Raw genomic sequence first — 14,403 nt, 5'->3', positions numbered from 1 at the left:
GTACTCCAGCTGCAGCCTCACCAAGGCCGAGTACAGCTGGAGGATGACACCCTGAGATTTACTTGAGAAGCATCTATAGATGCAATCCAGGGTTTTGTTTGCTTTACCAGCAGCGATATTGCATTGGTGGCTCATGTTCATCTTGTCATCAATCACGACCCCCAAGTCTCTTTCAGCAGTGGTGCTAGCAAGCATAGCACTGCCAAGCCTATAAGTATGCTGCAGGGGTTTTTTTCCCACCCAAGGTGGAGTACCTTGCATTTATCGGTATTGAACATCATCAGGTTTGTGTCTACCCACTTACTAAGCTTATCCAAGTCAGCCTGGATCACTAGCCTGTCCTGAGGTGTGGACACAATGCCCCAAAGTTTAGTGTCATCGGTGAACTTAGCCAGCGTGCTTCTGACACCAATGTCCACATCATTGATAAAGATGTTAAAGAGAACTGGTCCAAGGACAGAGCCTTGGGGGACGCCACTGGTCACGGAGCGCCATAATGACTCGCTGCCATCGACCACTACTCTCTGCGTCTGACCACGGAGCCAATTTCCCAGCCAACAGACTGGTGTAGCCGAGGCCACAGTTGGCCAATTTTTCCATGAGAAGGTCATGGGGCACCAGATCAAAGGTTTTTTTAAAGTCCAGGTATATGACATCAATCTCTTCTCCCTTGGCAAGGTGACACGTGACCTGGTCATAGAAGGAGATGAGATTGGTCAGGCAAGACCTACCCGTGACAAACATGTGATGGCTATCCCTCAGGATGTTGCCCTCAGTGAGCTTATCCAGAAGGGTCTCCTTGATAATTTTCTCAAGAATTTTACCAGGGATTAAGGTCAAGCTGATTGGCCTGTAATTCCCGGGATCTACTTTCTGCTCTTTCTTGAAGATGGGTACCACATTGGCCTTCTTCCAGTCTTCAGGTACTTCAGCTGAGCACCACAAATTTTTGAATATTTTTGCCAGCGTTTGGGCTATGACACCTGCCAGCTCCTTGAGTACCCTAGAGTGTAATCTGTCAGGACAATCTGACTTGAAGGTGTCCAGCCTTTCAAGGTGATCCTTTACTAGATCAACACCGAGGCTGGGCATAAATACACCCTCACCCTGGCCATCCCACATCTTGCTAGACAGGGCAGTCCCACTGGACTGATGACAGACCAATGCAAAGTACCCATTAAGCAGGTTGGCCTTTTCCTGGGTGTCAGTTATGAGCTGCCCCATTTGGTTCAGCAGGGGTCCAATGTTATCCTTGATTTTTTTCTGACTCATACATATCTGAAAAAGGACTCTTTGTTATCCTTGATATGTGAAGCCAGATGGAGCTCGGTTGCAGCCTTGGCTTTCCTGATCTGCTCCCTGCAGGTACAGACCAATGCTGACAATTCCTCTTTGGTGGTAATTCCGGTCTTCCATCCTTTACAAGACTCTCTTTTGAGGCATAGGAGGTCCTCAAGTTCCCTGCTGAGCTAAGGAGGCTGCTGCACCCTTTTGCTACCCTTCTTCCGAAATGGGATGGCCATCTCATGTGACATCAGGATCGCTCCCTTGAGGAGCAACCACTCCTCTTGGACTCCTCTTTCCGTCAAGTCATGGTCCCTTAGGACCTCAACAACGAGCCTCCTGAGCTTGTCAAAGTCAGCTTTCCTGAGGTTGAGGACTTCAGTATTGCTGACTGACTGTTGAATTAAAGAAGTTAATGTTTCTCCAGTGGTCCAAGATATTTGAACGGAATACCTGCTCCTAACTTACCATTATTATTCATGATGCGAAGTAGTGTGAAACACTGAAAGGAGCAAAGAACAGGACAGTAGTAGTATCTAAATGATGAGGATGAACAAGACCACAACTAGGAGCCAAAATATGAATGTCCATCATCAAAATGAAATATTATCAAGATTAATTAGGACCATTTAAATCCTAATATTATAGCACAGGCAGTTTCATGTAAAATTTAAGGAAAATTCAAGTTAAGAACATATCAACATAGTGTTGCATTTGCTAAAATAAATTACTCAAAAATGCAAGAATCAAGGTTTCAAAATCACCATTAAGTCAGATAGGTTGCATTTAGTGGTTCCCAATCCTTTCTGTTAAATAATTAGGTTTATACATTCCTGGTTATGAATTTAAGGTAGAGGTATAATAGAGTCAGATTAACATTGCTACTGAAATCTAACTGTTTGCATTTTAACTCTGCAACTTAACCATTGCAAGTAATGTTAGGTTTGCAGAAGAAATACAGAGTCTAGCATGAAGCAAGATGGGAAAGTGAGTGCCAAGCCTCTGCAAAGGCAATTATTTTTAGCACACCCATTCAAAAATAAAGTAAACCCCCCCCCCCCAATGATCCAGCTGACATACCGCTAGATAAAATAGTTTTTTCCTGAATGCCAGTTGCTATCTTTACACTTCTCATTTCTCTCCTATCCTTAGATAATGGTGAGGTATGATTCTACATTTGTTCTGAAATCAATGTCAAGGCTCCCGTTTATGATGGCATGAGGGCCTTGTTGTCTAAAAGCAGACTACTGGGTTAAGAAATAAAGTTGACTTCAACACATAATTTAGCTACCTTGAAGTCTGAAGTCTTTATTTTCTCCCCCACAGACTGTGTTCCTCACACCAGCCTACCAGCATACCTCAAGCCTACCCTGGAAAAACCAGTTCGTGTTGAGGAGTATTTCTTTACAGCACAATTAAAACTTAGCATCTCTGCTGCATGTGTCAACAGTTGTTTTCATTAAGGACAAGTAACACAGAAGATTGTATGGTGTGCATCTTGCATAGTTTGTCTGCCAGCTTACTTCATGCAGGCTACCAGAGAACCATCAGAAAACAACTTTTAGTCTCAATGGAATTAAGTTTCACCCAGTAGTAAAGACTCTGTATTCCAGTTCCTTGAATCCTATTACAAAAATAAAGTCTGTTTTCCCAATGAAGAGTTTCTCATAATTGGCAAACACCTGTTAGTTTATTTCTTGAATTTTCTCAGTCTGTCTCTTGGAAATGTGTTTTAAGAGAGATTTTAGGCAGCTGAACCAACACAATAAACACCTGTGTCTTTCTTAAATGCTTTCTAGTTTAATTAATGTAAACAACTGTAAGTATAATGTATCTTGTAAATATTTAAAATCTTTGCACTGCAATTTCCTCATGTCCTTCAGCCATTCCCAATAACTAGGAGGTCAGTTTAACTTTTCCAGTTCCAGATTTGGAGGGACTTGGGAAAGCCATGCTGCATTCCCAACACCTGGCAGAGATCAATAATTGTCTATTTGTTTTTAATCATTCCATGAAATATTTCTCAGAGCTAAAACACAAAGCTACAGAAGAAAAAGCTGAAGAGAGATGCTAAAGAATGGAAACAACCTTGCAAAAAAAATGGAAGTGTCTGTTCTAAATACACCTAGCAAAAATGTACTCTCAATAGCAGCAGGAAGTTTGAAATATTGAGTGCAATGTTACAATTAAATATTTACAATGGTAAAAAAAAAATACTGTTCTACAAATTAGGATGGAAAATGATTAAGAAAACCACTTTTGCTCATTTGAGATTATATGAAGCTAGACCAGCTCATCTTTGGTGTAACCACAAAGACTTCGGCTCCATTGACAAAGAGGTTACGTCAGCTGTTTCTATGTTTCATTTTCTTGTAGTGTCCACCTCAGCATCCTTCATTTCTCTAGAATGTGGTACTGAGAAGCCAGAGAAAGGATGTCAATGATCGTTTCCAGCTGGGAGACCAAAAAATTGCCCCCAAAACCCTCTTGCCTCTTCTCTGAGAAAAACCGACTCTGCAAAGGGAGAATCATGAAGGCACAGATATTTGCCAGAACAGCTCCTTTTCCACATACAAAGCTTTGAAAGATGGAAAGTTACTAAGGTATTTCTGAGCTTTTAGCAGGAGCTGCCAACAACCAAAGAATATTTTGTCTCAGTTCCCAAATTATTTGACTCCAAAAAGATAGGTTCTCTCAACCATATGTCATCAGCAGTTATTTTGTCCTTTGTTTCCATTACACTCTCTCATTGTGTCCTCACATACAACTATTTCAGTTTTGGGGACTCCCTATGCGTACAAAAAAAGGCACTGCCATGGGCTCACATACTGCTCCACAGTATGCTGACATATTTATATGAGACCTTGAAGATCCTTTCCTCCATACCTAGCTTCTCATCACCCTAGTATACTTCAGATACATGGATGACATCTTCATAATATGGACACACAGGAAGTAAACTCTAGAGAGGTTTCACCAAGACCTTAACAACTTCCACCCTCCATCAAACCAGCTCTGGAATACTCTAAACAGCAGACTGATTTTAGTGCAATGAAGGTTTGCCACATTGCCAACATGCTTTATTGGAAGCCAACCAAGTGCTACAGCTACCTTCATGTTATCAGCTTTCACCTTAAGCACACTACTACATCTATCATCTACAACCAAGCTATATTACAACCATATTATATCATCTGCTCCGATTCCACTGTCAAGGAAGAACACCTTAAAGAACTGGAGCAGGGATTCCTAAAATTACAGTACAATATTAAAACTATAGTCATTCAAATCAAAAGGACACACTCAGACCTCACTCCAACATGCTATAATACCAAACCCAGGACAAGGATAACAGAATATTTTTGGTTGTCACCTACAGACACCAACTTGAACACTTAAGACACATAAATTGACATCAGCTGCAGAAAGACATAAAAACCTGTGGCAGAACACCTCAGCCCCCCTGGACACTCCATTGATGACCTAAAAATTGTTTTTTTTTCAGGCAAAAAATCATTAAAAACCAGTTTGAACGGGATATTGCAGAACAAGAAATCAACCACAGACTGGATTGTGTTAAGTATGGTTAAAACAGGGAGTATGGATTCTTATCCCATTACCTGGATTAGCTTTTCTGACTCCTTTGTTTGTATGGCTTCTTTGCTTACATGATGCTCACAGCACTCCCCCCTCCCTCATTCCTTTCCATCCTGCTTTTCCATCACTGTATTCTAATCACTTACTCTACTTCATACTGTATGCTGTCCTTTCATAGCATTTGATGAAGTGAAATTTTGTGCTCTCTCTCTAAGATCTTATTTAGTTAGTCTATAAAGGTGCATATCTACCCTTCCTTCTGACTGACTTCAGAAGGCAGGGTAAATATGCACCATTGTAGACTAACTAAATAACACAAATAGCTTCCTCTCTTTTTCTTCCACTGTCATCTTGCCAAAGTACAGATTTACAGCTTGTTGCTCCAACAGCTTTCTTAAAACGCATACAAAGATCCATGGTGTAGATATTCCAGTAAAAATGTAGGACCACTGTAGACGGAAACCCAGGATGGACTGAAAGACTACCAATTGAAAGCTCTTTTGGGGAGAACCGCTTGACTTCTGGTATCAGAATGGCTTGAATGAAGCTCTCAATAATTTTTAAACAAACAAGTTCAGTTTATTAAAGAAACCCCAGCCTTCACAGTTTTTTTAAATTATAGGAATTTCACATTTCTAACACTAGCAATAACATCTATGATGTCTGCACACAGTTGACAGCTTAAGGGGTTCCCTGTTTCAAGTTACTTATTGTCTGAGGAAAACCTCAGCATTCTCAGATGCTTCAGCTTCCAGTAAAACTTCAAGATAGAAAAGAAAAGAAAAGAAAAAACCTAGTACTCACAAGCTTAAAAGGACTATTTGAATTATCTTCATTTGACTCATTTTGAAATCTCAGATATACATACATCCAACCAAGTATCAAAAGCATGCAGATCATGCTGTAACTATTTAAGAATTAAATGAAAAATGAATGTGTTTGATTTTGCTGTCTCTAAATAGTTTCTTTACTTACACTCACACAAGAGACTGTGTCCACAGGGAGAGGGGAGTTCAAGAAGAGTGGTTGCTCCTCAAGGGAGCGATCCTCAATGCACAAACTAAGTCTATTCCATCTCGGAGGAAAGGCAGCAAGAGGGCACAGCAGCCCCCCTGGCTCTCCAGGGACCTAGCAGACCTCCTGAGGCTAAAAAGAAAGGCCTACAAAGGATGGGAGTCACCTCCAAGGAGGATTACTCTGCACTGGTCCGGTCCTGTAGGGAGCTGGCCAGGAAAGCCAAGGCTGCAACTGAACTCCAGCTAGCTTTGAGCATCAAGGACAATAAAAAGTCCTTTTTCAGATATGTGGGGAGCCAGAGGAAAAGCAGGGGCAACGTTGGTCCCCTGCTGAACCAGATGGGGCAACTGACAACTGACGCCCAGGAAAAAGCCAACCTATTAAATAGGTACTTTGGGTCGGTCTTTCATCAGCCCCATGGGATGCCCATGCCCACTACAGGGCCGGGAAGTCCAGAAGAGGATGATCCCCTGCCCTCCATTAATGCTGACTTCGTGAAGGAACATCTTGAGAAGCTGGATACCTTCAAGTCAGCCGGCCCTGACAATCTTCACCCCAGGGTACTCAAGGAGCTGGCAAGCATCACAGCCCAGCCTCTAGCGCGGATCTTTGAAAACTCTTGGCGCTCTGGTGTAGTGCCCGAAGACTGGAAGAAGGCCAATGTGGTGCCTATCTTCAAGAAAGGGAGGAAAGTGGATCCGGCTAACTATAGGCCCATCAGCCTGACTTCTATCCCAGGGAAGATCTTAGAAAAGTTTATTAAGGAGGCCATCCTTAACGGACTGGCCGACGCCAACATCTTAAGGGATAGCCAGCACGGGTTTGTTGCGGGTAGGTCTTGCTTGACCAATCTCATTTCCTTCTATGACCAGGTGACCTATCACCTGGACAAGGGAGATGAGATTGATGTCATATATCTTGACTTCAAAAAAGCCTTCAATCTGGTGTCCCATGATCGTCTCTTGGAGAAACTGGCCAGTTGTCACCTTGGGTCCTCCACAATCCACTGGCTGGAAAATTGGCTCCGGGGTCGGACCCAGAGGGTAGTAATTGATGGAAGTCACTCATCGTGGTGTCCTGTGACCAGTGGGGTCCCCCAGGGCTCTGTCCTTGGACCCATACTGTTCAACATCTTCATTAATGATGCGGACACTGGAATCAGAAGCGGACTGGCCAAGTTCGCAGATGACACCAAACTTTGGGGCAAAGCATCCACACCAGAAGACAGGCGGATGATCCAGGCTGACCTGGACAGGCTCAGCAAGTGGGCGGACAAGAATCTGATGGTGTTCAACGCTGATAAATGCAAGGTTCTCCACCTTGGGGAAAAAAAACCTGCAGCATCCTTATAGGCTCGGCAGTGCTATGTTGGCTACCACTATGGAAGAAAGAGACTTGGGGGTCATCATTGACCACAAGATGAACATGAGCCTGCAATGCGATGCTGCGGCTAGTAAAGCGACCAAAACGCTGGCTTGCAACCATAGATGCTTCTCAAGCAAATCCTGGGACGTCATTCTCCCCCTGTACTCGGCCTTAGTGAGGCCGCAGCTGGAGTACTGCGTCCAGTTTTGGGCTCCACAATTCAAAAAGGATGTGGAGAAGCTTGAGAGAGTCCAGAGAAGAGCCACGCGCATGATCAGGGGTCAGGGAAGCAGACCCTACGATGACAGGCTGAGAGCCCTGGGGCTCTTTAGCCTGGAAAAGCACAGGCTCAGGGGTGATCTGATGGCCACCTACAAGTTTATCAGGGGTGACCACCAGTATCTGGGGGAACGTTTGTTCACCAGAGCGCCCCAAGGGATGACGAGGTCGAATGGTCACAAACTACTACAAGACCATTTCAGGCTGGACATAAGGAAGAATTTCTTTACTGTCCGAGCCCCCAAGGTCTGGAACAGCCTGCCACCGGACGTTGTTCAAGCGCCTTCATTGAACACCTTCAAGATGAAACTGGATGCTTATCTTGCTGGGATCCTATGACCCCAGCTGACTTCCTGCCCTTTGGGCGGGGGGCTGGACTCGATGATCTTCCGAGGTCCCTTCCAGCCCTAATGTCTATGAAATCTATGAAAAGACTGAGCAAGCAAGCAAATGAAAAGAAAACTGAATATTGGACTCATTTACAAACAAGTGTGAGGTTTCCTTCACTTTATGCTGTACATGCATTCCTGGAAAACTGCATATCTCGAATTCCCATAAAGGGAACCCACTTTACAATGTGACAAATAGGGATACATTCCAATACTGACCCCCTGACCCATTTCTATCACTTTTACAAGACAATGTTGATACTCCCCAACAGCAGACAGTACACACAAGCACAGGGCACTATCATAATGGGGACGGCAACTACAGAAACACGTGTCACAAACAAGCGAGGAGCACAAATCCACAAAGGAAACTATATTATGGTGCACATTACTCCCACAATGCACCGCACAAAGTAGCCGACTGCGGGCTTCCACCACACCAATCACATAAGAGTGAATTTACCTTGCACCTAATGAATTTTTGGTATTAAAAGGGTCATCACATAAGAGAATTCGTACATACAGAACCTGCATAAAGTGAGGGAAACCTATATCTGAGAGAAAAATCAGTAATGGGTGTGTGTAAGAGGAGAGGCAGAAGCCCCACCAAATATGCCCGGACCCCTAACCAACGCGCCTTGGCAACTACCTTAGAAGCTGGGACGAGCAGCAGCCGGAGGAACACAAGTGCAGGCTGCCTGAGCCTGCGTATTGGTGAAGGCTGGGGGCATGGCTTCCGAGCAGCGTGAGCTGCTCAAAAGGCAGAGTGGGAAACAGCTGGAGGGAGCCTGAGAAGCTGAGAGCGGAATGCTGGCTGCGAGATGCCAGCTGTGGAGCCGGCAGGCTGCAACTCCAGCTGCCTCAGCAAGGAGCCAGGCACCCACCAGAGAACCCCGACCATGGAGGAAGGTGGTGGTCTTGGGGACCAGCAGGAACAAGGGAGCCCCATGGAGAAGCAACCTCTACATGGGATGCTGCCAGGGAGCCACAAGGCTCCAACCAGGGGCTTGGGCACTGTAGCTGGGGGTGCCTCCTCCAACTTGCAGGCACCCACAGACAACCCCACAGCAGGCAGAGCACGGGGGATCACAAGCCTCCAGAAGGAGAAAGGAAGGGACACTGACCAGGGTGACTGGACCACAGGTCAGCCAGGCCCCAAGGAGAAGACACCAGGGGAACGGGTAGAGGATGGGCACAGGACGTTTGCCTGTATCCATGTCTACTAGGAGGAAAGGGAATGGATGAGTATCGCCAGAGGATCAAGGGCCCCGAGAGAGGGAATCTTGGAAGCCCCACCAGCACAAGCCAGATGTTCAGTTTAAGTTACCATTAGCCCCAGATGGGGCAAGTTTAGTTCTCCCAAAGAGGGGAAGCCAACTCAGAGATGAGGGGTGGACCCCCGAAGATTGACGGCGAGGAAGGCCCGTCCTTTCCAAGGCGAGCAACGTGGGAGACCTCCGTGGAGCAGTGTCTACCCAGACTGAAGACGTGGTAAGGGTGGGGTAAAGGGGAGGTTTGGAGCCCCATGAAGACATCCCAAGGATGAGAACCCCCTCAGTCGCCAACAGGGAACTGCCTCCTCAGTAACAACATCAAAGACATGGCAGGAGTGAAGGAGCAGCGTCGAGACTATTTAGGCGGCACTGAGACTGGGTCTCACCCTGACGTCACTGGGGGGCAAGGTACTTCCAAGGGAAGTAGTGCTGGCTCCTACCTTTGGGGTCTTTAAGAGGAGGCTTGATGATTACCTAGTTGGGGTCATTTGAGCCCAGTTTTCCCCCCTGCCCAGGGCAGGGGTTCGGACTAGAAGATCTGCAAGGTCCCTTATGACCCTATATCTATGAATCTACCCACAAAGAAGGCGCCAAGACCCTACAACACCTACCAGCCACAGAGTGGTATACCAACATTATTTGTTAAGTATTTGATAAGCTTTTTTTTTTAATCAACATCACTATATCACTAAATGTAATAGTAAAATCATTAAATATTGGATAGCATTAATAAATATTAATGTATATTGATGTTTTAATGAATTCAAGGCAGACCAGTACGTGAAATTATAAGAAAAACATAGTTAGAGTTAAGGTTATCCAAATAACAACATTTCCTCATTTCTCATTCTTAAGACTCTTTGTGTCATTTTTTGTATTCATGAAGCAAAGAAACAGTAAGGTAATGTTACACTAGTGATTAAAAACATTGTTTGTTTTGACTAATGTAGTGGGAAGAGAAAAAAATTCTGGATTGTAAAACCAGCAATGCAATCTTTTTAAAGCCACAGGCAAAACAATTCACATATTGCAAGGGGTTCAGTTAGGTAGTCCCTGTGATAATGAATTACCTTACAGGTAGGGTAGTGATAGATATGATCTTCTCCAAGCAACCACTTATCAATGTAACCTGCTGCTCCGCCTGTGCAGTTAGGGTATTTTCCATCATCTCCTATCCCTCCAGGACCAAGGTAACCCCTGTAGATACAAATATAAAATTCAGCCTAAGTGACAGCTAAGGACTGATTTCTTAGCAAGACTTCACTACAATTACAGCAGAAAAGTTTTATTAAAATGTATTGGTTCATTTTAAATTTGTGGTTAGTATTTTCTGTAGGTAACTAGTACTTGTGCTTTGTGCAGTCTTATGGTGAGAGAACAAAAGAATCCTGTGGATACCAGAATCAGTTCTGTTGAATCTGATTTTTCACTGGAACTGTATTCAATTTAAAACTGTATTATAATAAAGCCAAACAGATAATACTCTCTCTAATTGAGACGTACCATCTGCTGCCATATCAACAAAACACATCTCAACTCATTTGGTTTTTTTTTCTTACATCAGACAAACAACAGAAACTACGATCATGATTAGCATACAAAGTCTTTTCTATTTGGCAATACATTTTCTACAACTGCATTCAATAAAAGTGCTTTTGGTTAAACTACATCTTAAATTTTCCAGTACATTATACATACCAAAAATATTTCACTACTGAATTGTTTTGATGCAGTATTTTCAGAAACTGTCAGTCACTGAAAAATTGAAGGTAAGCGAAGACCTTATCTAGAAAGTTATTCCAGAACAGGTATTCCTGACTGATTCACAAAGTGTAAACCCTTATTTACAGAGTAAGATCACCTTATCCCAAAATAGCTTAATTCACTTCAGAAATATATTATGCTAATTTGAAATGAAGCTTGCTTGTTTCACAGTAAGACTATCCACACAGGGAATCAATCAGGAATAGTTTGTTTTTCCTTAATGTGACAGGGAGCAACTTCGTGACCAGATCCCAAAGCTACCAGCCCACCTGCCTAGGGCAGTTTGCCCCATCTCACCTGCCATAAGTTGCTTGTTAACTTGATTTATTAAGTGGGAGGCTGTCCATTCTTTGCCCCGATGCCAGGGGGTGCTATCCATGGCTCCAAACCTCCCCTACACTGCTCCTACACTGTGGCCCAAGCCTCACAGATAGCAACCAGATTATGATTACTTCCCCCAGCCTGAGGCTGGGGCAAACTCAGTCCATAATTGGGCTCTATTCACTCTCACACTCACTCCGCCCGCTCTCACAGGGGCCTCTTGCATACCACCCATCATGGGCCACACTCCACTGCCCTAGCTCCTCTTGAGCAACCCCTCATGGATTTGAGGGCTTAGCTATTCTCTCCCTAGTACCACCACACAGCAACTTTGGTTCCTGCAAGTTCCCCTACTCTACGTGGCGTAGCCTTGGAACAGTGCTGGGCTGCATTTGCCCCAAGCTCCTCACAAGGCATCTCTACACCACGCCCCACCCTGGGGTCTCCTCATCATATTTACAACTAGCTACTCATGGGGCTGGCCCTTCCGCTGGTCTTCAGGCCTACTCCCAGTTCAGCCCTACTCTGTGCGGGGCCTCACATCCTGTTCACCAGCTACCCCCTCTGGGGCCTCCAGGATCTCACAACCCTGGTGGGCCCAGGCACCTGCAAATGAGCATACCCGGCTCCACTACTCCCACAGCTCTCACAATTACCCACCAGGCTGGGGTTAAGGCACCCCTACCCGCCTTTCACCAGGTAGGTTAGTAGTCCTGGCATTTAATTGAGTCTGCCCCACCACAGGCAGTCCCACCAGGGCTCCCTATCCTGACAGGGTGCAGTTTTAGGTCATGACCAAGGAGCCTCCATGCCATCCCCATAGTTCCTGCTCCTACCCCCAGGATGTTCCCGAGCCATAGATCAGCCAGCTGATGTTTCTCTCACAGCCCCTGGCAGCAAACTGCTGCCTCCCCCTATATAAGCTGGGTCCTAAAATGGCTGCCCTAATCACGCATCTGCCATCTGCATTCCTCAGCCCTTAAAGTGGCAAGCACCCAAAGGTCTTAACCTTTATCTGAATCCAATTTCCTTTTTAAGCAAGCCCTGAAGACTAAGGGCACTAGTATACACCATAGTGTTTAATCCTCATTAACTTAACGAGCATTAAAAATTTTAAACTTGTTTATTTTGGCGCATTGTGTTTGCACACATCAGGCTTTTGAACAAATTAAGACTCATGTGCAATTCCCCATAAATTCCATTAGGGGGAGCCAAATACCAGTCTACCCCCAGTGTTCTTTCCTAATGAATTGCAGCAGGAGGCGCATGTAAGTAATACCCCTATTACTAATTCCATGCTTCCAGAGTTTCTTCCCCCTCGTCAGGAGCCGCATGCTACCCCCCCACCCCTGCCAAACCACAGTCACCCAAAAACCCTGCCTCTTGCACCTCCCTATGCTGTGTCCTGTCTCCAGTAGGCAACCCTGTGGCAATCCCTCCCGCCATGTTAGAAAGCAATGTAAATGTGTATATGATTTACTTTTAACTATATATATATCATATCAGAAATATACATTTCTATAGGGTAGGAGGAACAGGTGCTGCCCCAGCTCATCACTGGCAACTGGGGCTATTGGTAGTGGCAGTGATGTGGCCTGGTGAGTGGGTAGATGGTTGGTTGGTGTTGTGTTGACAAAACAGAACACTTTGCCATGAACACTTACGACAAAGGTAAATGGTGTAGTAATAGTACGGGGGAGGTGGGGGGGGGTGCGGATCCAACTCCAGTAGGTCTCATGATGGGTTTAATGGTTATGGAATGTCTGTATGCCATCTGAGCAGCAAGGTACCCAATACCTTCGAGTTTTAAAGAGCAACTTCAGTTGAGACAAGCCTATGACTTCTCTATACACATTTGTAGAGATTGTAGGATCAGAGGAATCTTGAACTGGAAGGTACTTTGTGAGGTCATCTAGTCCAGCACACTGCTCAAGGCAGGACCATCCCTGACCAAGCCATCCCTAGCTGTTTGTTCAACACGTTCTTAAAAATGTCCAGGGATGTAGAGTCCACAATTTATATAGATAGCCTGTTCCCTTAGGCTGAACCAACCTCATAGTCAGAAAGTTTTACCTAAATTTCTGCTGCAGCTTGATACCATTACTTTTACCCTACAGGTGCAGAGAAAAGACCATCTCAATGCTCTTTATTACTGCCCTTCAGGTATTTGAAGATTGTTATTAAATCCCCCCTCACTTTTCTCTGCTCCAGACTAAATAAATCTAATTATTTAAGCCTGTCCTCATAAGTCGTTTTCCAGACCTCTAACTCTTTTTGTCAGTCTTTTCTGGGCTCTTTCCAATCTGTCCATCTCTTCCTTGAAGTGCGGGGCCCAAAACTGGACACAGTACTTCAGGTGAGGTCTCACCACGGCCAAACAGAGTGGATGAATCCCTTCTCTTGATCTGCTTTTGCCTTCCAAGAGATCCTGCCCATTATTCCCTAAGTTTGCTGAAGTTTACTTTTTTAAAATCCAGGATCTTTATTCTGCTGTTCTCCTTCTTTTAAGGTTAAGAAACATCAGCCAAAGGTGTGTTGATGCTGCACACATTTTAAAGTATAAGACACATGAATCTCCTTTCGATAGAATTCTTTAAATTAAAGTAATTTTACTCCTGAGTGAGAACTTTAAACTTAGTCACACTGACTATAGCCCTTTAGCTAATTGATCTTAACTTTCCTGAGCAACCCCACGCAGACAACTCTTGTGTCATTCCAAGCTCAGGGTAACGGTGCTTTTCCTTTGTGCTGACCTGCTACACCAGCTGCCTATATAAATTACCAATGAAACAAATTTCATGCTTGTTCTGAAGGGGTCAAGAATTGGTGATCTTCAGGACATGCTTACAAAGATTCTTTTTTCAAGATAGGTACAACGGTTGAGGCTTGAGAAAGGGGATTGTTCCTGAGAGATGGAATTTCTAGTGGGAAAAATCCCATTTATTGAATTATTTTGGGATCATAGTATTTTTCCACTGATGATCTGTTTGTATTGTTACCCCCCTACCATGTTATTTTAATAGATGTGCATACATTTAATTCAAGTCTATAGTAATGAGAAAATTGCATATGAAGCAAGACCAGCAAAACACTGGCAATTTGGGATAACTCAA

General features: G+C 44.4%; 1 protein-coding gene across 9 annotated transcripts in view; it reads right to left on the bottom strand.

Moving 5' to 3' along the window:
* The window catches only part of LOC102558169 (heparan-alpha-glucosaminide N-acetyltransferase), a 361,824-nt gene that overhangs the window by 77,409 nt on the left and 270,012 nt on the right, over window positions 1-14,403 (bottom strand). For all 9 annotated transcript variants that reach the window (XM_059729771.1, XM_059729773.1, XM_059729770.1 and 6 more), the window contains one exon: window positions 10,276-10,402. In XM_059729771.1, coding sequence (XP_059585754.1) covers window positions 10,276-10,402 — 127 coding nt within the window. The remainder of the gene's footprint in view (window positions 1-10,275; window positions 10,403-14,403) is intronic.

Source organism: Alligator mississippiensis, chromosome 6 (assembly GCF_030867095.1).
Source record: "Alligator mississippiensis isolate rAllMis1 chromosome 6, rAllMis1, whole genome shotgun sequence".
NCBI lineage: Eukaryota > Metazoa > Chordata > Crocodylia > Alligatoridae > Alligator > Alligator mississippiensis.
The sequence above is the reverse complement of the archived record's forward strand: the minus strand, read 5'-3'. Positions and strand labels throughout refer to the sequence as shown.